A 24,019-nucleotide genomic window follows, 5' to 3' on the forward strand; every position below is an offset into this window, starting at 1 on the left:
TGGTTATCATAGCGTCTATAATATACAGTCTATAGCCAGAACATTACCCTGAATATGCTAAGGTAATGTGGTTATCATAGCGTCTATAATATACAGTCTATAGCCAGAACATTACCCTGAATATGCTAAGGTAATGTGGTTATCATAGCGTCTATAATATACGGTCTATAGCCAGAACATTACCCTGAATATGCTAAGGTAATGTGGTGCTGGTAGCGTCTATAATATACAGTCTATAGCCAGAACATTACCCTGAATATGCTAAGGTAATGTGGTGCTGGTAGCGTCTATAATATACAGTCTATAGCCAGAACATTACTCTGAATATGCTAATGTAATGTGGTGCTGGTAGCGTCTATAATATACAGTCTATAGCCAGAACATTACCCTGAATATGCTAAGGTAATGTGGTGCTGGATGGCTGCTTTCAGGACAAAAAAACGATTAGATGTAAAAGCCTATTTTTGTTGTTGTCTCCAGACATCACTAGAGGAGTAGGGAAAAGTGATCGACTTTTCCGTGATCCACTAACATGTCTCCACATGTGACGCAGACGCGCTGATTCTGACCCACATGGCAAGACGTCCTGCTTGATGTGGAACAGCAACGAGGAACAGTCTGGGAAACACTTTTATACACTTACTACTCAACAACAGAACAGACATGTCTCAGTTACAAACAAGGTTCTTTACGGATAACATAAAGTAAGTATTTGTTGGTGAATTGTAAAGCTAGCCGCTAGCTAGTTAATAGTTAAGTTGCTAGCGAGCATAAAGGAGAAGTCTATGGGAGTGTTAGCCATGCTGTTGGTAACGGGAATCATATTTTATCCTTAGCAGACCACTTGCATTAAGGTGCTTTGATAATGTGGATTTATTGAACTTAGTGTGGGTTAACCTGACCAGGGAAGATTGTAAATATAAATCCTATGAGTTGCTATGTTTTACTAGCCTAGCTGATAACTACAAGTTGGAAGTTAGCTAGCCCACTATCTATTTGTCTGTAAGCAGTGGTCATGTTAAATGATTGCTATAACATAACCTACCGTCCCTCAGATATTCCGTAGATGACGTTCCATTCTCCATCCCTGCTGCCTCAGAGGTGCAGGAACTCAGCAACGTCATCAACAAGCTGCTGGAAGCAAAGAACGGTGAGAATAGATGGGGTTTAATGGCGTTTGGCATCCAGTATAATGTTGCATTACAGCCACCAACTGTAGTTACCTTTTATCTATTCCAACCGGGCCTTCTGAGGACCTCGCTGACTGTCTCCCCAGCTACTACGCTGGGCCAGACTCTCCTCCCTCCAGCCACCTCATAGCACAGCATCAGGGCCAGACTCTCCTCCCTCCAGCCACCTCATGGCACAGCATCAGGGCCAGACTCTCCACCCTCCAGCCACCTCATAGCACAGCATCAGGGCCAGACTCTCCACCCTCCAGCCACCTCATAGCACAGCATCAGGGCCAGACTCTCCACCCTCCAGCCAACTCATGGCACAGCATCAGGGCCAGACTCTCCACCCTCCAGCCACCTCATGGCACAGCATCAGGGGCCAGACTCTCCACCCTCCAGCCACCTCATGGCACAGCATCAGGGCCAGACTCTCCACCCTCCAGCCACCTCATAGCACAGCATCAGGGCCAGACTCTCCACCCTCCAGCCACCTCATGGCACAGCATCAGGGCCAGACTCTCCTCCCTCCAGCCACCTCATGGCACAGCATCAGGGCCAGACTCTCCACCCTCCAGCCACCTCATGGCACAGCATCAGGGCCAGACTCTCCACCCTCCAGCCACCTCATAGCACAGCATCAGGGCCAGACTCTCCACCCTCCAGCCACCTCATAGCACAGCATCAGGGCAAGACTCTCCACCCTCCAGCCACCTCATGGCACAGCATCAGGGCCAGACTCTCCACCCTCCAGCCACCTCATAGCACAGCATCAGGGCCAGACTCTCCACCCTCCAGCCACCTCATAGCACAGCATCAGGGCCAGACTCTCCACCCTCCAGCCAACTCATAGCACAGCATCAGGGCCAGACTCTCCACCCTCCAGCCACCTCATGGCACAGCATCAGGGCCAGACTCTCCACCCTCCAGCCACCTCATAGCACAGCATCAGGGCCAGACTCTCCACCCTCCAGCCACCTCATGGCACAGCATCAGGGCCAGACTCTCCACCCTCCAGCCACCTCATAGCACAGCATCAGGGCCAGACTCTCCACCCTCCAGCCACTACATATATCAGAGGAGGTTGGTGGCACCTTAATTGGGGAGGACGGACTCGTGCTAATGGCTGGAGTGGAATGGTATGAAGCACATGGTTTCCATGGTTGATGCCCTTCCATTGGCTCCGTTCCAGATGTTATTATGAGCCGTCCTCCCCTCAGCAGCCTCCACTGACATCAATCATAATGAATCCACTTCATGCTACCTTGACTGACTGCAGCTTTCCTAGCTTCCTCTCCACTCGCCCCGATACCACAGACGGACCATACGAAAAACTCAGGACAGATCTGAGCCCCCCAGGTCTATAGGAAGACGTGTCCACACTCAGGACAGATCTTAGCCCCCCAGGTCTATAGGAAGACGTGTCCACACTCAGGACAGATCTGAGCCCCCCAGGTCTATAGGAAGACGTGTGTCCACATTCAGGACAGATCTGAGCCCCCCAGGTCTATAGGAAGACGTGTGTCCACACTCAGGACAGATCTGAGCCCCCCAGGTCTATAGGAAGACGTGTGTCCACACTCAGGACAGATCTGAGCCCCCCAGGTCTATAGGAAGACGTTTCCACACTCAGGACAGATCTGAGCCCCCCAGGTCTATAGGAAGACATATGTCCACACTCAGGACAGATCTGAGCCCCCCAGGTCTATAGGAAGACGTATGTCCACACTCAGGACAGATCTGAGCCCCCCAGGTCTATAGGAAGACGTTTGTCCACACTCAGGACAGATCTGAGCCCCCCAGGTCTATAGGAAGACGTGTCCACACTCAGGACAGATCTGAGCCCCCCAGGTCTATAGGGAAGACGTGTGTCCACACTCAGGACAGATCTGAGCCCCCCAGGTCTATAGGAAGACGTGTGTCCACACTCAGGACAGATCTGAGCCCCCCAGGTCTATAGGAAGACGTATGTCCACACTCAGGACAGATCTGAGCCCCCCAGGTCTATAGGAAGACGTGTCCACACTCAGGACAGATCTGAGCCCCCAGGTCTATAGGAAGACGTGTGTCCACATTCAGGACAGATCTGAGCCCCCCAGGTCTATAGGAAGACGTGTCCACACTCAGGACAGATCTGAGCCCCCCAGGTCTATAGGAAGACGTGTCCACACTCAGGACAGATCTGAGCCCCCCAGGTCTATAGGAAGACTACTCCACACTCAGGACAGATCTGAGCCCCCCAGGTCTATAGGAAGACGTGTCCACACTCAGGACAGATCTGAGCCCCCCAGGTCTATAGGAAGACGTGTCCACACTCAGGACAGATCTGAGCCCCCCAGGTCTATAGGAAGACGTGTGTCCACACTCAGGACAGATCTGAGCCCCCCAGGTCTATAGGAAGACGTGTGTCCACACTCAGGACAGATCTGAGCCCCCCAGGTCTATAGGAAGACGTATGTCCACATTCAGGACAGATCTGAGCCCCCCAGGTCTATAGGAAGACGTATGTCCACACTCAGGAGACATCTGAGCCCGCCAGGTCTATAGGAAGACATATGTCCACACTCAGGAGACCAATATCCCATGTCCACCTGCTGCCGATGTCCTCTCCATGTCTTATATGGCCTTTTGTCACATTACACACACCGTTTGTCCTTGTAACTATTATTCTCCAATTGAATTATTTCAGGACTGGTGCTGTCTTGGTTTGGCCTAGATCACTGATGAATGTATTAGCATCATATTGAGTGTCTCATCTTTGTGCTTTGTTGTTGTAGGGTCTCGCAGCCAGATTGAGTTTGACTTCCTGGTGCAAGGTCAGTTCCTGAGGACTTCGCTGTCAAATCACATGGAGGCTGAAGGCATCTCAACGGTGAGGAGGACCTCTGGACAGTAGGAGGACATCTGGACAGTAGGGTTTACTAGGAGGACCTCTGGACAGTAGGGGGACCTCTGGACAGTAGGAGGACCTCTGGACAGTAGGGTTTACTAGGAGGACCTCTGGACAGTAGGAGGACCTCTGGACAGTAGGGTTTACTAGGAGGACCTCTGGACAGTAGGGTTCACTAGGAGGACCTCTGGACAGTAGGGTTTACTAGGAGGACCTCTGGACAGTAGGAGGACCTCTGGACAGTAGGGTTTACTAGGAGGACCTCTGGACAGTAGGAGGACCTCTGGACAGTAGGAGGACCTCTGGACAGTAGGGTTTACTAGGAGGACCTCTGGACAGTAGGAGGACCTCTGGACAGTAGGGTTTACTAGGAGGACCTCTGGACAGTAGGGTTCACTAGGAGGACCTCTGGACAGTAGGGTTCACTAGGAGGACCTCTGGACAGTAGGGTTCACTAGGAGGACCTCTGGACAGTAGGAGGACCTCTGGACAGTAGGGTTTACTAGGAGGACCTCTGGACAGTAGGAGGACCTCTGGACAGTAGGGTTCACTAGGAGGACCTCTGGACAGTAGGAGGACCTCTGGACAGTAGGGTTTACTAGGAGGACCTCTGGACAGTAGGAGGACCTCTGGACAGTAGGGTTTACTAGGAGGACATCTGGACAGTAGGAGGACCTCTGGACAGTAGGGTTCACTAGGAGGACATCTGGACAGTAGGGTTTACTAGGAGGACATCTGGACAGTAGGAGGACCTCTGGACAGTAGGGTTTACTAGGAGGACCTCTGGACAGTAGGAGGACCTCTGGACAGTAGGGTTTACTAGGAGGACCTCTGGACAGTAGGAGGACCTCTGGACAGTAGGGTTTACTAGGAGGACCTAGGGACAGTAGGGTTCACTAGGAGGACCTCTGGACAGTAGGGTTTACTAGGAGGACCTCTGGACAGTAGGAGGACCTCTGGACAGTAGGGTTTACTAGGAGGACCTCTGGACAGTAGGAGGACCTCTGGACAGTAGGAGGACCTCTGGACAGTAGGGTTTACTAGGAGGACCTCTGGACAGTAGGAGGACCTCTGGACAGTAGGGTTTACTAGGAGGACCTCTGGACAGTAGGGTTCACTAGGAGGACCTCTGGACAGTAGGGTTCACTAGGAGGACCTCTGGACAGTAGGGTTCACTAGGAGGACATCTGGACAGTAGGGTTTACTAGGAGGACCTCTGGACAGTAGGAGGACCTCTGGACAGTAGGGTTTACTAGGAGGACATCTGGACAGTAGGAGGACCTCTGGACAGTAGGGTTTACTAGGAGGACCTCTGGACAGTAGGGTTTACTAGGAGGACCTCTGGACAGTAGGAGGACCTCTGGACAGTAGGGTTTACTAGGAGGACATCTGGACAGTAGGGTTTACTAGGAGGACATCTGGACAGTAGGAGGACCTCTGGACAGTAGGGTTTACTAGGAGGACCTCTGGACAGTAGGAGGACCTCTGGACAGTAGGAGGACCTCTGGACAGTAGGGTTTACTAGGAGGACCTCTGGACAGTAGGAGGACCTCTGGACAGTAGGGTTTACTAGGAGGACCTCTGGACAGTAGGGTTCACTAGGAGGACCTCTGGACAGTAGGGTTCACTAGGAGGACCTCTGGACAGTAGGGTTCACTAGGAGGACATCTGGACAGTAGGGTTTACTAGGAGGACCTCTGGACAGTAGGAGGACCTCTGGACAGTAGGGTTTACTAGGAGGACATCTGGACAGTAGGGTTTACTAGGAGGACATCTGGACAGTAGGAGGACCTCTGGACAGTAGGGTTTACTAGGAGGACCTCTGGACAGTAGGAGGACCTCTGGACAGTAGGGTTTACTAGGAGGACCTCTGGACAGTAGGAGGACCTCTGGACAGTAGGGTTTACTAGGAGGACCTCTGGACAGTAGGAGGACCTCTGGACAGTAGGGTTTACTAGGAGGACCTCTGGACAGTAGGAGGACCTCTGGACAGTAGGGTTTACTAGGAGGACCTCTGGACAGTAGGGTTTACTAGGAGGACCTCTGGACAGTAGGGTTTACTAGGAGGACCTCTGGACAGTAGGAGGACCTCTGGACAGTAGGAGGACCTCTGGACAGTAGGGTTTACTAGGAGGACCTCTGGACAGTAGGAGGACCTCTGGACAGTAGGAGGACCTCTGGACAGTAGGAGGACCTCTGGACAGTAGGGTTTACTGCTCAGTATGCCTGCTCAGTATGCCAATATGACTGGAAGCGTGTTTTGACTGTGTTACAGGAAGATGTGGTGGAGATAGAGTATGTGGAGAGGTTCACCGCTCCACAACCAGAGGAGTGTATGATGCATGATGACTGGATCAGTTCAGTGGAGGCAGACTCTGAATGGTAAGAGACCCTAACCCAGAGACCCTGAATGGTAAGAGACCCTGACCCAGAGACCCTGACCCAGAGACCCTAACCCAGACTGAATGGTAAGAGACCCTAACCCAGACTGAATGGTAAGAGACCCTGACCCAGAGACCCTAACCCAGAGACCCTGACCCAGAGACCCTAACCCAGACTGAATGGTAAGAGACCCTAACCCAGAGACACTGACCCAGAGACCCTGAATGGTAAGAGACCCTGACCCAGAGACCCTGACCCAGAGACCCTGACCCAGAGACCCTAACCCAGACTGAATGGTAAGAGACCCTAACCCAGACTGAATGGTAAGAGACCCTGACCCAGAGACCCTAACCCAGAGACCCTGACCCAGAGACCCTAACCCAGAGACCCTGACCCAGAGACCCTAACCCAGACTGAATGGTGGAGACCCTGACCCAGAGACCCTGACCCAGAGACCCTGACCCAGAAACCCTAACCCAGACTGAATGGTAGAGACCCTGACCCAGAGACCCTGACCCAGAGACCCTGACCCAGAGACCCTAACCCAGACTCTGAATGGTAGAGACCCTGACCCAGAGACCCTGACCCAGAGACCCTAACCCAGACTCTGAATGGTAGAGACCCTGACCCAGAGACCCTGACCCAGAGACCCTGACCCAGAGACCCTGTTTTAATGATGTCTGCTCCAGGATCCTGACGGGTTCCTATGATAAGACGGCCAAGATCTGGTCTCTGGAGGGCAAGGCTGTGATGACGGTGGCTGGACACACGGACGTGGTGAAGGACGTGGCCTGGGTCAAGAGAGGTGAGGGTCTGGGTCACCAGGAGCTGATTTCCTGGTGTTTTTACCATTATGTTGGGGGGCCAAATAAAATCACATGCGGGCCAAATTCAGCCTGAGGGCCGCCTGTTGGGGAACCCTGGTCTAGATGGTGTCGTCCTGACACCCCTATGTTTGTCTAAGTGGTCTGATCCTGACACCCCTATGTTTGTCTAAGTGGTCTGATCCTGACACCCCTATGTTTGTCTAAGTGGTCTCGTCCTGACACCCCTATGTTTGTCTAAGTGGTCTCGTCCTGACACCCCTATGTTTGTCTAGATGGTGTCGTCCTGACACCCCTATGTTTATCTAGATGGTCTGATCCTGACACCCCTATGTTTATCTAGATGGTCTCGTCCTGACACCCCTATGTTTGTCTAGATGGTCTGATCCTGACACCCCTATGTTTATCTAGATGGTCTGATCCTGACACCCCTATGTTTATCTAGATGGTCTGATCCTGACACCCCTATGTTTATCTAGATGGTCTGATCCTGACACCCCTATGTTTGTCTAGATGGTGTCGTCCTGACACCCCTATGTTTGTCTAGATGGTCTCGTCCTGACACCCCTATGTTTATCTAGATGGTCTGATCCTGACACCCCTATGTTTGTCTAGATGGTCTGATCCTGACACCCCTATGTTTATCTAGATGGTCTGATCCTGACACCCCTATGTTTGTCTAGATGGTGTCGTCCTGACACCCCTATATTTATCTAGATGGTCTGATCCTGACACCCCTATGTTTGCCTAGATGGTGTCGTCCTGACACCCCTATGTTTATCTAGATGGTCTGATCCTGACACCCCTATGTTTGTCTAGATGGTGTCGTCCTGACACCCCTATATTTATCTAGATGGTCTGATCCTGACACCCCTATGTTTGTCTAGATGGTCTGATCCTGACACCCCTATGTTTGTCTAGATGATGTCGTCCTGACACCCCTATGTTTGTCTAGATGGTGTCGTCCTGACACCCCTATGTTTGTCTAGATGGTCTGATCCTGACACCCCTATGTTTGTCTAGATGGTCTGACCTCCCTGCTGCTCACGGCCTCTCTGGACCAAACCATTCTGCTGTGGGAGTGGAACTCTGAGAGGAACAAGCTGAAAGCTAGACACTGTTGCCGTGGACACGCTGGGAGCGTTGACACTATCGCCACGGATCCCACACGCACTAAGGTGAGAGGAGGGGGAGGAGGAGACTGGGGGGAGGAGAAGACTGGGGGTGGGGGAGAAGGAGAAGACTGGGGGTGGGGGAGAAGGAGAAGACTGGGGGTGGGGGAGAAGGAGAAGACTGGGGGTGGGGGAGAAGGAGAAGACTGGGGGTGGGGGAGAAGGAGAAGACTGGGGGTGGGGGAGAAGGAGAAGACTGGGGGTGGGGGAGAAGGAGAAGACTGGGGGTGGGGGAGAAGGAGAAGACTGGGGGTGGGGGAGAAGGAGAAGACTGGGGGTGGGGGGAGAAGACTGGGGGAGGAGAAGACTGGAGGGGAGGAGGAGAAGACTGGGGGGGAGGGGGGAGAGGGGGGGGATAAGACTGGGGGGGAGAAGGAGAAGACTGGGGGGGAGAAGGAGAAGACTGGGGGGGAGAAGGAGAAGACTGGGGGGGAGAAGGAGAAGACTGGGGGGGGAGAAGGAGAAGACTGGGGGATGTGCAGTTGTCAACATCACTGCTCAGGAACTAATAGATGTATTTGTGTCTACCTTCCTCTCAGTTCTGCAGTGGTTCCTGGGACAAGATGCTGAAGATCTGGTCAGCAGGTACAGTCCTATTGGACCTCTGGGCTGTTTGGGATGATAATGGAGTTAGATTAGTTAGATTAGTTTACAGCTCCATGTACAGTTGTACAGGTACAGTCCTATTGGACCTCTGGGCTGTTTGGGATGATAATGGAGTTAGATTAGTTAGATTAGTTTACAGCTCCATGTACAGTTGTACAGGTACAGTCCTATTGGACCTCTGGGCTGTTTGGGATGATAATGGAGTTAGATTAGTTTACAGCTCCATGTACAGTTGTACAGGTACAGTCCTATTGGACCTCTGGGCTGTTTGGGATGATAATGGAGTTAGATTAGTTTACAGCTCCATGTACAGTTGTACAGGTACAGTCCTATTGGACCTCTGGGCTGTTTGGGATGATAATGGAGTTAGATTAGTTAGATCAGTTTACAGCTCCATGTACAGTTGTACAGGTACAGTCCTATTGGACCTCTGGGCTGTTTGGGATGATAATGGAGTTAGATTAGTTAGATTAGTTTACAGCTCCATGTACAGTTGTACAGGTACAGTCCTATTGGACCTCTGGGCTGTTTGGGATGATAATGGAGTTAGATTAGTTAGATTAGTTTACAGCTCCATGTACAGTTGTACAGGTACAGTCCTATTGGACCTCTGGGCTGTTTGGGATGATAATGGAGTTAGATTAGTTAGATTAGTTTACAGCTCCATGTACAGTTGTACAGGTACAGTCCTATTGGACCTCTGGGCTGTTTGGGATGATAATGGAGTTAGATTAGTTAGATTAGTTTACAGCTCCATGTACAGTTGAAGTCGAAGTTTACATACACTTAGGTTGGCGTCATTAAAACTCGTTTTCCAACCACTCCACAAATTTCTTGTTAACAAACTATAGTTTTGGAAAGTCGGTTAGGACATCTACTTTGAGCATGACACAAGTAATTTTTCCAACAATTGTTTACAGAGAGATTATTTCACTTATAATTCCCTGTATCACAATTCCAGTGGGTCAGAAGTTTACATACACTAAGTTGACTGTGCCTTTAAACAGCTTGGAAAATTCCAGAAAATGATGTCATGGCTTTAGAAGCTTCTGATAGGCTAATTGACATCATTTGAGTCAATTGGAGGTGTACCTGTGGATGTATTTCACAGCCTACCTTCAAACTCAGTACCTCTTTGCTTGACATCATGGGAAAATCCAAATAAATCAGCCAAGATCTCAGAAAAAAAATTGTAGACCTCCACAAGTCTGGTTCAACCTTGGGAGCAATTTCCAAACGCCTGAAGGTACCACGTTCATCTGTACAAACAATAGTACGCAAGTATAAACACCATGGGACCACGCAGCCGTCATACCGCTCAGGAAGGAGATGCGTTCTGTCTCCTAGAGATGAACGTACTTTGGTGCGAAAAGTGCAAATCAATCCCAGAACAACAGCAAAGGACCTTGTGAAGATGCTGGAGGAAACAGGTACAAAAGTATCTATATCCACAGTAAAACGACTCTTATATCGACATAACCTGAAAGGCTGCTCAGCAAGGAAGAAGCCACTGCTCCAAAACCGCCATTAAAAAAGCCAGACAACGGTTTGCAACTGCACATGGGGACAAAGATCGTACTTTTTGGAGAAATGTTCTCTGGTCTGATGAAACAAAAATAGAACTGTTTGGCCATAATGACCATCGTTATGTTTGGAGGAAAAAGGGGGAGGCTTGCAAGCTGAAGAACACCATCCCAACCGTGAAGCACGGGGGTGGCAGCATCATGTTGTGGGGGTGCTTTGCTACAGGAGGGACTGGTGCACTAAACAAAATAGATGGCATCATGAGGCTGGAAAATGATGTGGATATATTGAAGCAACATCTCAAGACATCAGTCAGGAAGTTAAAGCTTGGTCGCAAATGGGTCTTCCAAATGGACAATGACCCCAAGCATACTTCCAAAGTTGTAGCAAAATGGCTTAAGGACTACAAAGTCAAGGTATTGGAGTGGCCATCACAAAGCCCTGACCTCACTCCTATGGAACATTTGTGGGCAGAACTGAAAAAGCGTGTGTGAGCAAGGAGGCCTACAAACCTGACTCAGTTACACCAGCTCTGTCAGGAGGAATGAGCCAAAATTCCCCCAATTTATTGTGGGAAGCTTGTGGAAGGCTACCCGAAACGCTTGACCCAAGTTCAACAATTTAAAGGCAATGCTACCAAATACTAATTGAGTGTATGTAAACTTCTGACCCACTGAGAATGTGATGAAAGAAATAAAAGCTGAAATAAATCATTCTCTCTACTATTATTCTGACATTTCACATTCTTAAAATAAAGTGGTGATCCTAACTGACCTAAGACAGGGAATTTTTACTAGGATTAAATGTCAGGAATTGTGAAAAACTGAGTTGAAATGTATTTGAGTAAGGTGTATGTAAACTTCTGACTTCAACTGTATCTATAGTGTCCATAGTATCTATAGTGTCCACAGTGTCCACAGTATCCACAGTATCCATAGTATCTATAGTGTCCATAGTATCTATAGTGTCCATAGTGTCCACAGTGTCCATAGTATCTATAGTGTCCATAGTGTCTAGTGTCCATAGTGTCCATAGTATCTATAGTGTCCATAGTGTCCATAGTATCCATAGTATCCATAGTGTCCATAGTGTCCATAGTATCTATAGTGTCCATAGTGTCTAGTATCCATAGTATCTATAGTGTCCATAGTATCTATAGTGTCCATAGTATCTATAGTGTCCATAGTGTCTAGTATCCATAGTGTCCACAGTATCTATAGTGTCCATAGTGTCCATAGTGTCCACAGTGTCCATAGTGTCCACAGTGTCCACAGTATCTATAGTGTCCATAGTGTCTAGTATCCATAGTATCCATAGTGTCCATAGTGTCCACAGTGTCCATAGTATCCATAGTGTCCATAGTGTCCATAGTATCTATAGTGTCCATAGTATCTATAGTGTCCATAGTATCTATAGTGTCCATAGTGTCCATGTTAACTATGTGTGTCCTGTGTTTCCCTGCTAACTGTTCTGTTGTCCTGCCAGTGGCCACAGAGGAAGAGGAGGAGGAAGAGGAGCCTCCCAGCAGACCCAGAAAGAAACAGAAGACTGAACAGCTGGGACTGACGAGGGTGAGGAGAGCAGCCTGACCCAGACTAACCCAGACTAACCCAGACTGACCAGGGTGAGGAGAGCAGCCTGACCCAGACTAACCCAGACTAACCCAGACTGACGAGGGTGAGGAGAGCAGCCTGACCCAGACTAACCCAGACTAACCCAGACTAACCCAGACTGACCAGGGTGAGGAGAGCAGCCTGACCCAGACTAACCCAGACTGACGAGGGTGAGGAGAGCAGCCTGACCCAGACTAACCCAGACTAACCCAGACTGACCAGGGTGAGGAGAGCAGCCTGACCCAGACTAACCCAGACTAACCCAGACTGACGAGGGTGAGGAGAGCAGCCTGACCCAGACTAACCCAGACTAACCCAGACTAACCCAGACTGACCAGGGTGAGGAGAGCAGCCTGACCCAGACTAACCCAGACTGACGAGGGTGAGGAGAGCAGCCTGACACAGACTAACCCAGACTGACCAGGGTGAGGAGAGCAGCCTGACCCAGACTAACCCAGACTAACCCAGACTGACGAGGGTGAGGAGAGCAGCCTGACCCAGACTAACCCAGACTAACCCAGACTGACGATGGTGAGGAGAGCAGCCTGACCCAGACTAACCCAGACTGACCAGGGTGAGGAGAGCAGCCTGACCCAGACTAACCCAGACTAACCCAGACTGACCAGGGTGAGGAGAGCAGCCAAACCCAGACTAACCCAGACTGACCAGGGTGAGGAGAGCAGCCTGACCCAGACTAACCCAGACTGACCCAGACTGACCAGGGTGAGGAGAGCAGCCTGACCCAGACTAACCCAGACTAACCCAGACTGACCAGGGTGAGGAGAGCAGCCAAACCCAGACTAACCCAGACTGACCAGGGTGAGGAGAGCAGCCTGACCCAGACTAACCCAGACTGACCCAGACTGACCAGGGTGAGGAGAGCAGCCTGACCCAGACTAACCCAGACTGACCAGGGTGAGGAGAGCAGCCTGACCCAGACTAACCCAGACTAACCCAGACTGACCAGGGTGAGGAGAGCAGCCTGACCCAGACTGACCAGGGTGAGGAGAGCAGCCTGACCCAGACTAACCCAGACTAACCCAGACTGACCAGGGTGAGGAGAGCAGCCTGACCCAGACTGACCAGGGTGAGGAGAGCAGCCTGACCCAGACTAACCCAGACTGACCAGGGTGAGGAGAGCAGCCTGACCCAGACTAACCCAGACTAACCCAGACTGACCAGGGTGAGGAGAGCAGCCTGACCCAGACTGACCAGGGTGAGGAGAGCAGCCTGACCCAGACTAACCCAGAATGACCAGGGTGAGGAGAGCAGCCTGACCCAGACTAACCCAGAATGACCAGGGTGAGGAGAGCAGCCTGACCCAGACTAACCCAGACTGACCAGGGTGAGGAGAGCAGCCTGACCCAGACTAACCCAGACTGACCAGGGTGAGGAGAGCAGCCTGACCCAGACTGACCAGGGTGAGGAGAGCAGCCTGACCCAGACTAACCCAGACTAACCCAGACTGACCAGGGTGAGGAGAGCAGCCTGACCCAGACTGACCAGGGTGAGGAGAGCAGCCTGACCCAGACTAACCCAGAATGACCAGGGTGAGGAGAGCAGCCTGACCCAGACTAACCCAGAATGACCAGGGTGAGGAGAGCAGCCTGACCCAGACTAACCCAGACTGACCAGGGTGAGGAGAGCAGCCTGACCCAGACTAACCCAGACTGACCAGGGTGAGGAGAGCAGCCAAACCCAGACTAACCCAGACTGACCAGGGTGAGGAGAGCAGCCTGACCCAGACTAACCCAGACTGACCAGGGTGAGGAGAGCAGCCTGACCCAGACTAACCCAGACTGACCAGGGTGAGGAGAGCAGCCAGACCCAGACTAACCCAGACTGACCAGGGTGAGGAGAGCAGCCTGACCCAGACTAACCCAGACTAACCAGGGTGAGGAGAGCAGCCTGACCCAGACTAACCCAGAATGACCAGGGTGAGGAGAGCAGCCTGACCCAGACTAACCCAGAATGACCAGGGTGAGGAGAGCAGCCTGACCCAGGCTATATTGTAATTACTTCACCACTGGCCTATTTATTGCCTTAACTCCCTTATCTTACCTCATTTGTACTCACTGTATATAGACTTTGTTCTACTGTATTATTGACTGTATGTGTTGTTTTACTCCATGTGTAACTCTGTGTTGTTGTATGTGTCGAACTGCTTTGCTTTATCTTGGCCAGGTCGCAGTTGTAAATGAGGACTTGTTCTCAACTAGCCTACCTGGTTAAATAAAGGACTTGTTCTCAACTAGCCTACCTGGTTAAATAAAGGACTTGTTCTCAACTAGCCTACCTGGTTAAATAAAGGACTTGTTCTCAACTAGCCTACCTGGTTAAATAAAGGACTTGTTCTCAACTAGTTTACCTGGTTAAATAAAAAAACTAAAAATCTTCCTCTTCTAGACACCCCTCATGACATTGTCTGGTCACAACGAGGCGGTGTCGTCTGTCCTCTGGTTGGACAGCGAGGAGATCTGCAGTGCATCCTGGGACCACACCATCCGCCTCTGGGACGCTGAGACCGGAAGCGTGAAGACCTCACTGGTGAGAGACTCTAACCCTAGACCTCACTGGTGAGAGACTCTAACCCTAGACCTCACTGGCGAGAGACTCTAACCCTAGACCTCACTGGCGAGAGACTCTAACCCTAGACCTCACTGGCGAGAGACTCTAACCCTAGACCTCACTGGCGAGAGACTCTAACCCTAGACCTCACTGGCGAGAGACTCTAACCCTAGACCTCACTGGCGAGAGACTCTAACCCTAGACCTCACTGGCGAGAGACTCTATCCCTAGACCTCACTGGCGAGAGACTCTATCCCTAGACCTCACTGGCGAGAGACTCTATCCCTAGACCTCACTGGCGAGAGACTCTATCCCTAGACCTCACTGGCGAGAGACTCTAACCCTAGACCTCACTGGCGAGAGACTCTAACCCTAGACCTCACTGGCGAGAGACTCTAACCCTAGACCTCACTGGCGAGAGACTCTAACCCTAGACCTCACTGGCGAGAGACTCTAACCCTAGACCTCACTGGCGAGAGACTCTAACCCTAGACCTCACTGGCGAGAGACTCTAACCCTAGACCTCACTGGCGAGAGACTCTAACCCTAGACCTCACTGGCGAGAGACTCTAACCCTAGACCTCACTGGCGAGAGACTCTAACCCTAGACCTCACTGGCGAGAGACTCTATCCCTAGACCTCACTGGCGAGAGACTCTATCCCTAGACCTCACTGGCGAGAGACTCTAACCCTAGACCTCACTGGCGAGAGACTCTAACCCTAGACCTCACTGGCGAGAGACTCTAACCCTAGACCTCACTGGCGAGAGACTCTAACCCTAGACCTCACTGGCGAGAGACTCTAACCCTAGACCTCACTGGCGAGAGACTCTAACCCTAGACCTCACTGGCGAGAGACTCTAACCCTAGACCTCACTGGCGAGAGACTCTAACCCTAGACCTCACTGGCGAGAGACTCTAACCCTAGACCTCACTGGCGAGAGACTCTAACCCTAGACCTCACTGGCGAGAGACTCTAACCCTAGACCTCACTGGCGAGAGACTCTAACCCTAGACCACACTGGCGAGAGACTCTATCCCTAGACCTCACTGGCGAGAGACTCTAACCCTAGACCTCACTGGCGAGAGACTCTAACCCTAGACCTCACTGGCGAGAGACTCTAACCCTAGACCTCACTGGCGAGAGACTCTAACCCTAGACCTCACTGGCGAGAGACTCTAACCCTAGACCTCACTGGCGAGAGACTCTAACCCTAGACCTCACTGGCGAGAGACTCTAACCCTAGACCTCACTGGCGAGAGACTCTAACCCTAGACCTCACTGGCGAGAGACTCTAACCCTAGACCTCACTGGCGAGAGACTCTATCCCTAGACCACACTGGCGAGAGACTCTAACCCTAGACCACACTGGCGAGAGACTCTATCCCTAGACCACACTGGCGAGAGACTCTAACCCTAGACCTCACTGGCGAGAGACTCTAACCCTAGACCTCACTGGCGAGAGACTCTAACCCTAGACCTCACTGGCGAGAGACTCTAACCCTAGACCTCACTGGCGAGAGACTCTAACCCTAGACCTCACTGGCGAGAGACTCTAACCCTAGACCACACCCCTCACAACCTCTTAGTTGATGACTGATTGGTTAATCTCTCCTTCTCTTCTCGTCTATAGACGGGCAGTAAGGTGTTCAACCACATCTCCTACTCTCCACTGTGTCGTCGCCTGGCGTCTGGCAGCACTGACAGACACGTCCGGCTGTGGGACCCTCGCTCCAAAGGTCACAACTAAATCAAACTTCATTTAAACATCTCCGTGCACTTTCCAATGTACATTAGAACATCTCTCTTACGTGAGTGTATTTGTGTTTATTATGGATCCCCGTTAGTTCCTGCCAAGGCAGCAGCTACTCTTCCTGGGGTTTATTATGGATCCCCATTAGTTCCTGTCGAGGCAGCAGCTACTCTTCCTGGGGTTTATTATGGATCCCCATTAGTTCCTGCCAAGGCAGCAGCTACTCTTCCCGGGGTTTATTATGGATCCCCATTAGTTCCTGCCAAGGCAGCAGCTACTCTTCCTGGGGTTTATTATGGATCCCCATTAGTTCCTGCCAAGGCAGCAGCTACTCTTCCTGGGGTTTATTATGGATCCCCATTAGTTCCTGCCAAGGCAGCAGCTACTCTTCCTGGGGTTTATTATGGATCCCCATTAGTTCCTGCCAAGGCAGCAGCTACTCTTCCTGGGGTTTATTATGGATCCCCATTAGTTCCTGCCAAGGCAGCAGCTACTCTTCCTGGGGTTTATTATAGATCCCCATTAGTTCCTGTCAAGGCAGCAGCTACTCTTCCTGGGGTTTATTATGGATCCCCATTAGTTCCTGCCAAGGCAGCAGCTCTACTCTACTACCACATATCTACAATACAACACCCGTGTGTGTGTGTGTGTGTGTGTGTGTGTGTGTGTGTGTGTGTGTGTGTGTGTTATTGCGTATGTTATCGTGTGTTTCTCTTCACAGTCCCTGCTGTTCCATAAGGTGTGTATTTATCTGTGTGTGTGTGTGTGTGTAGACGGGTCGCTGGTGTTGCTGTCTCTGACCTCTCACAGCGGCTGGGTCACAGCGGTGAAGTGGGCTCCTTCCCATGAGCACCAACTGGTGTCTGGTTCCCTCGACAACCTGGTCAAACTCTGGGACACCAGGAGGTCTGTATGCTGTAGGGGCTAGAGGCTGTAGGGGCTAGAGGCTGGGGTGGTAGGGGCTGGGGTGGTAGGGGCTAGAGGCTGGGGTGGTAGGGGCTGGGGTGGTAGGGGCTAGAGGCTGGGGTGGTAGGGACTAGAGGCTGGGGTGGTAGGGACTAGAGGCTGGGGTGGTAGGGGCTAGAGGCTGGGGTGGTAGGGGCTAGGGGCTGGGGTGGTTAGAGGCTGGGGTGGTTAGGGGCCTCGAGGCCGTAGGGGCTAGAGGCCGTAGGGGCTAGAGGCCGTAGGGGTTAGAGGCCGTAGGGGTTAGTTAGAGTATGGTAGGTGTTAAGGTAGTGGCGAGAGGCTGTAGGGGCGAGAGGCTGGGAGGTGTTAAGGTAGGGCTTAGAGGCTGTAGGGGTTAGAGGCTGTCGAGGCTGGGGTGGTAGGGGTTAGAGGCTGGGGTGGTAGGGGTTAGAGGCTGGGGTGGTAGGGGTTAGAGGCTGGGGTGGTAGGGGATGGGAGGCTGTAGGGGTTAGAGGATGGGAGGTGTTAAGGTAGAGGCTGGGGTGGTAGGGGCGAGAGGCTGGGAGGTGTTAAGGTAGGGGCGAGAGGCTGTAGTGGCGAGAGGCTGTAGGGGCGAGAGGACAGGGTGGTAGGGATTAGAGGACTAGGTGCTAGAGGCTGGGGTGATAGGGGTAGAGGCTGGGGAGCTAGGGGTTAGAGACCGGGGTGCTAGAGAATGGGGGATAGGGGTAGAGGCTGGGGAGTTAGGGGTAGGGGTTAGAGGCCGGGGTGCTAGAGGCTGGGGGGTAGGGGGTAGAGGCCTGGGTGCTAGGAGTTAGAGACTGGGGGTAGGTATTAGAGGCCTGGGACTAAGAGGCGGGGGGTTAGAGGCCGGGGTAGGGACTAGAGGCTGTGGGGGGTTAGAGGATGTGGGGGGTTAGAGGATGTGGGGGTTAGAGGATGTGGGGGGGTTGGAGTCTGGTGGGGGGGTAGAGGCTGGGGGGGTTGGGGGCTGGTGTGGTTAGAGGATGTGGGGGGGTTAGAGTCTGGTGGGGTAGAGGCTGGGGGGGTAGATTCTGGAGTGTTATGGGATCTAGTGTTTACAAAAGTGTGTTTGTGTTCCAGCTGCAAGGCCCCTTTGTATGATGTGTCCGCCCACGAGGACAAGGTGCTCTGTGTGGACTGGACTGACAGCAGGGTGAGAGACCAGCACACATCTAGCCTGTATTAACCTGGAGAGACCAGCACACATCTAGCCTGTATTAACCTGGAGAGACCAGCACACATCTAGCCTGTATTAACCTGGAGAGACACCAGCACACATCTAGCCTGTATTAACCTGGAGAGACACCAGCACACATCTAGCCTGTATTAACCTGGAGAAACCAGCACACATCTAGCCTGTATTAACCTGGAGAAACCAGCACACATCTAGCCTGTATTAACCTGGAGAGACCAGCACACATCTAGCCTGTATAAACCTGGAGAGACACCAACACACATCTAGCCTGTATTAACCTGGAGAGACACCAACACACATCTAGCCTGTATTAACCTGGAGAAACCAGCACACATCTAGCCTGTATTAACCTGGAGAGACCAGCACACATCTAGCCTGTATTAACCTGGAGAGACACCAACACACATCTAGCCTGTATTAACCTGGAGAGACACCAACACACATCTAGCCTGTATTAACCTAGAGAGACACCAACACACATCTAGCCTGTATTAACCTGGAGAAACCAGCACACATCTAGCCTGTATTAACCTGGAGAGACCAGCACACATCTAGCCTGTATTAACCTGGAGAGACCAACACACATCTAGCCTGTATTAACCTGGAGAGACACCAACACACATCTAGCCTGTATTAACCTGGAGAGACACCAACACACATCTAGCCTGTATTAACCTGGAGAGACACCAACACACATCTAGCCTGTATTAACCTGGAGAGACCAACACACATCTAGCCTGTATTAACCTGGAGAGACACCAACACACATCTAGCCTGTATTAACCTGGAGAGACACCAACACACATCTAGCCTGTATTAACCTGGAGAGACCAGCACACATCTAGCCTGTATTAACCTGGAGAGACACCAGCACACATCTAGCCTGTATTAACCTGGAGAGACACCAACACACATCTAGCCTGTATTAACCTGGAGAGACCAGCACACATCTAGCCTGTATTAACCTGGAGAGACCAGCACACATCTAGCCTGGAGAGACACCAACACACATCTAGCCTGTATTAACCTGGAGAGACCAGCACACATCTAGCCTGGAGAGACACCAACACACATCTAGCCTGTATTAACCTGGAGAGACCAGCACACATCTAGCCTGGAGAGACACCAACACACATCTAGCCTGTATTAACCTGGAGAGACCAGCACACATCTAGCCTGTATTAACCTGGAGAGACACCAACACACATCTAGCCTGTATTAACCTGGAGAGACCAGCACACATCTAGCCTGTATTAACCTGGAGAGACACCAACACACATCTAGCCTGTATTAACCTGGAGTGACACCAACACACATCTAGCCTGTATTAACCTGGAGAGAAACCAACACACATCTAGCCTGTATTAACCTGGAGAGACCAACACACATCTAGCCTGTATTAACCTGGAGAGACCAACACACATCTAGCCTGGAGAGACACCAGCACACATCTAGCCTGTATTAACCTGGAGAGACACCAACACACATCTAGCCTGTATTAACCTGGAGAGACACCAACACACATCTAGCCTGTATTAACCTGGAGAGACACCAACACACATCTAGCCTGTATTAACCTGGAGAGAAACCAACACACATCTAGCCTGTATTAACCTGGAGAGACACCAACACACATCTAGCCTGTATTAACCTGGAGACACCAGCACACATCTAGCCTGTATTAACCTGGAGAGACACCAACACACATCTAGCCTGTATTAACCTGGAGAGACCAACACACATCTAGCCTGTATTAACCTGGAGAGACCAACACACATCTAGCCTGGAGAGACACCAGCACACATCTAGCCTGTATTAACCTGGAGAGACACCAACACACATCTAGCCTGTATTAACCTGCAGACACCAACACACATCTAGCCTGTATTAACCTGGAGAGACACCAGCACACATCTAGCCTGTATTAACCTGCAGACACCAACACACATCTAGCCTGTATTAACCTGGAGAGACACCAACACACATCTAGCCTGTATTAACCTGGAGAGAAACCAACACACATCTAGCCTGTATTAACCTGGAGAGACACCAACACACATCTAGCCTGTATTAACCTGGAGAGACCAACACACATCTAGCCTGGAGAGACACCAGCACACATCTAGCCTGTATTAACATGGAGAGACACCAACACACATCTAGCCTGGAGAGACACCAACACACATCTAGCCTGTATTAACCTGGAGAGACACCAACACACATCTAGCCTGTATTAACCTGCAGACACCAACACACATCTAGCCTGTATTAACCTGGAGAGACACCAACACACATCTAGCCTGTATTAACCTGGAGAGAAACCAACACACATCTAGCCTGTATTAACCTGGAGAGACCAACACACATCTAGCCTGTATTAACCTGGAGAGACCAGCACACATCTAGCCTGTATTAACCTGGAGACACCAACACACATCTAGCCTGTATTAACCTGGAGACACCAACACACATCTAGCCTGTATTAACCTGGAGAGACCAACACACATCTGGCCTGTATTAACCTGGACACACCAACACACATCTAGCCTGTATTAACCTGGACACACCAGCACACATCTAGCCTGTATTAACCTGGAGAGACCAGCACACATCTAGCCTGTATTAACCTGGAGAGACACCAGCACACATCTAGCCTGTATTAACCTGGAGAGACACCAGCACACATCTAGCCTGTATTAACCTGCAGACACCAGCACACATCTAGCCTGTATTAACCTGGAGAGACACCAGCACACATCTAGCCTGTATTAACCTGGAGAGACACCAGCACACATCTAGCCTGTATTAACCTGGAGAGACACCAACACACATCTAGCCTGTATTCTGTTCCCTCTGTCTAATCCAACTGTTGTACCTCCTCCTCTCCCCTCCTCTCCTCTCCTCCTCTCCTCTCCTCTCCCCTCCTCTCCCCTCCTCTCCTCGTCTCCTCTCCTTTTGCAGTTGATGTTGAGTGGAGGAGCTGACAACAAGCTGTACACATACAGATACACAGCCTGCGAGACAGATGCTGGAGCGTAGACGAGACGGACGGGAGACGGACGGGAGCGTAGACTAGACGGACGGGAGACAGACGCTGGACTGGAGACGGGCAGATATAGCACCTGTGTTTTTAGTGGATGTTATTGAAATGCAGTATCCAGTCGGTGATTATTCTGAATTGTAATTGTTTCTGTTTTTATTTCTCTGATGTTTTGCCTGTTGATTAAAGCCTTTCCTGATGTGGATGTGTGTGTTTATGAACTGCTGCAGTTGTGTTTATCGAGGCTGTTCTTTACGATATCAGATGGTTTCCATTTAATACTGTATGTACGTAGCCACATCGTTTACAGATTAAACTACTGTGTTGAGAACCATCAGGGACAGGTTTGGTCTCTCTACTGCCCCCTCTGGGGATAATAGATACAGGTCTGGTCTCTCTACTGCCCCCTCTGGGGATAATAGATACAGGTCTGGTCTCTCTACTGCCCCCTCTGGGGATAATAGATACAGGTCTGGTCTCTCTACTGCCCCCTCTGGGGATAATAGATACAGGTCTGGTCTCTCTACTGCCCCCTCTGGGGATAATAGATACAGGTCTGGTCTCTCTACTGCCCCCTCTGGGGATAATAGATACAGGTCTGGTCTCTCTACTGCCCCCTCTGGGGATAATAGATACAGGTCTGGTCTCTCTACTGCCCCCTCTGGGGATAATAGATACAGGTCTACTGCCCCCTCTGGGGATAATAGATACAGGTCTACTGCCCCCTCTGGGGATAATAGATACAGGTCAGTTCTCTCTACTGCCCCCTCTGGGGATAATAGATACAGGTCTACTGCCCCCTCTGGGGATAATAGATACAGGTCTGGTCTCTCTACTGCCCCCTCTGGGGATAATAGATACAGGTCTACTGCCCCCTCTGGGGATAATAGATACAGGTCAGTTCTCTCTACTGCCCCCTCTGGGGATAATAGATACAGGTCAGTTCTCTCTACTGCCCCCTCTGGGGATAATAGATACAGGTCTGGTCTCTCTACTGCCCCCTCTGGGGATAATAGATACAGGTCAGTTCTCTCTACTGCCCCCTCTGGGGATAATAGATACAGGTCTACTGCCCCCTCTGGGGATAATAGATTCAGGTCTACTGCCCCCTCTGGGGATAATAGATACAGGTCTACTGCCCCCTCTGGGGATAATAGATACAGGTCTACTGCCCCCTCTGGGGGTAATAGATACAGGTCAGTTCTCTCTACTGCCCCCTCTGGGGATAATAGATACAGGTCTGCTCTCTCTACTGCCCCCTCTGGGGGTAATAGATACAGGTCAGTTCTCTCTACTGCCCCCTCTGGGGATAATAGATACAGGTCTGGTCTCTCTACTGCCCCCTCTGGGGATAATAGATACAGGTCTGGTCTCTCTACTGCCCCCTCTGGGGATAATAGATACAGGTCTGGTCTCTCTACTGCCCCCTCTGGGGATAATAGATACAGGTCTGGTCTCTCTACTGCCCCCTCTGGGGATAATAGATACAGGTCTGGTCTCTCTACTGCCCCCTCTGGGGATAATAGATACAGGTCTGGTCTCTCTACTGCCCCCTCTGGGGATAATAGATACAGGTCTGGTCTCTCTACTGCCCCCTCTGGGGATAATAGATACAGGTCTACTGCCCCCTCTGGGGATAATAGATACAGGTCTACTGCCCCCTCTGGGGATAATAGATACAGGTCAGTTCTCTCTACTGCCCCCTCTGGGGATAATAGATACAGGTCTACTGTGTTCATAATGTGGTTTATCATTCCCACTGTCGTTGTTAATCAGCATGTCTGTCTATATCCATGATATACCAGTGTTGAAACCAGAACTACCCTGTCATCAGGTTTTCAGATTAAAGATGGTTGTATTTTCCTGCTGTAGTTTTTATTAGGATTGTATTCTTGAAGATGCCTGTTTTACTCCTACATGATGTGCCCTGCACTTGCTTGAGGTTGGGGTTCGTGTCCTTTTTAAAATGTAATGGTCGTCCTCCAGCTGGTTTGACCTGTGATGTCGAGACGTCTCCACAGCGACAGGACAGACACGTTGCATATCCTGTTTCTGAGAGTCACTTCAGTTGGTTGGTGCTGCTAACGTCATCTAGCTGGATACTCTGCCTGCTGGGTACTCTGCCTGCTGGGTACTCTGCCTGCTGCTGGGTACTCTGCCTGCTGCTGGGTACTCTGCCTGCTGCTGGGTACTCTGCCTGCTGCTGGGTACTCTGCCTGCCGGGTACTCTGACTGCCGGGTACTCTGCCTGCCGGGTACTCTGCCTGCCGGGTACTCTGCCTGCTGGACGGCTTCATTCAACGGTAAAGCCTCGGCGATTTGGACCAATGTGACGATACGAGACGTCGTA

At 51.1% G+C, this 24,019-nt stretch overlaps 1 protein-coding gene across 2 annotated transcripts; it reads left to right on the plus strand.

Annotated features, from left to right (window-relative positions):
• The first annotated feature begins 513 nt into the window (after positions 1 to 513).
• LOC123724036 (ribosome biogenesis protein wdr12-like) lies at positions 514 to 21,872 on the plus strand. Of its 2 annotated transcripts, XM_045713517.1 has the most exons (13): positions 514 to 704; positions 1,056 to 1,150; positions 3,950 to 4,044; positions 6,338 to 6,444; positions 7,134 to 7,249; positions 8,292 to 8,446; positions 8,980 to 9,025; positions 12,056 to 12,141; positions 14,590 to 14,730; positions 16,385 to 16,490; positions 17,278 to 17,410; positions 18,515 to 18,587; positions 21,591 to 21,872. In XM_045713517.1, the coding sequence occupies exons 1-13, from the start codon at positions 664 to 666 to the stop codon at positions 21,666 to 21,668; spliced, it is 1,272 nt and encodes a 423-aa protein (XP_045569473.1). In that variant the 5' UTR covers positions 514 to 663; the 3' UTR covers positions 21,669 to 21,872. The 2 variants fall into 2 exon arrangements, with proteins under 2 accessions (XP_045569473.1, XP_045569474.1); XM_045713518.1 differs by lacking the exons at positions 514 to 704; positions 1,056 to 1,150; positions 3,950 to 4,044; positions 6,338 to 6,444 and adding an exon at positions 6,998 to 7,002.
• Positions 21,873 to 24,019: the final 2,147 nt, after the last annotated feature.

Source organism: Salmo salar, unplaced genomic scaffold (genome assembly GCF_905237065.1).
Source record: "Salmo salar unplaced genomic scaffold, Ssal_v3.1, whole genome shotgun sequence".
In the NCBI taxonomy this organism is placed as follows: domain Eukaryota; kingdom Metazoa; phylum Chordata; class Actinopteri; order Salmoniformes; family Salmonidae; genus Salmo; species Salmo salar.

What these genes read in the sequence shown, in the direction of transcription:
- LOC123724036 (XM_045713517.1), top strand. Translation starts at nt 664, where the DNA reads ATGTCTCAGTTACAAACAAGGTTCTTTACGGATAACATAAA. An exon ending in GCTGCTGGAAGCAAAGAACG is followed by an intron (nt 1,151 to 3,949) that starts GTGAGAATAGAT and finishes TTGTTGTTGTAG; the next exon opens with GGTCTCGCAGCCAGATTGAG. An exon ending in CGTGGCCTGGGTCAAGAGAG is followed by an intron (nt 7,250 to 8,291) that starts GTGAGGGTCTGG and finishes ATGTTTGTCTAG; the next exon opens with ATGGTCTGACCTCCCTGCTG.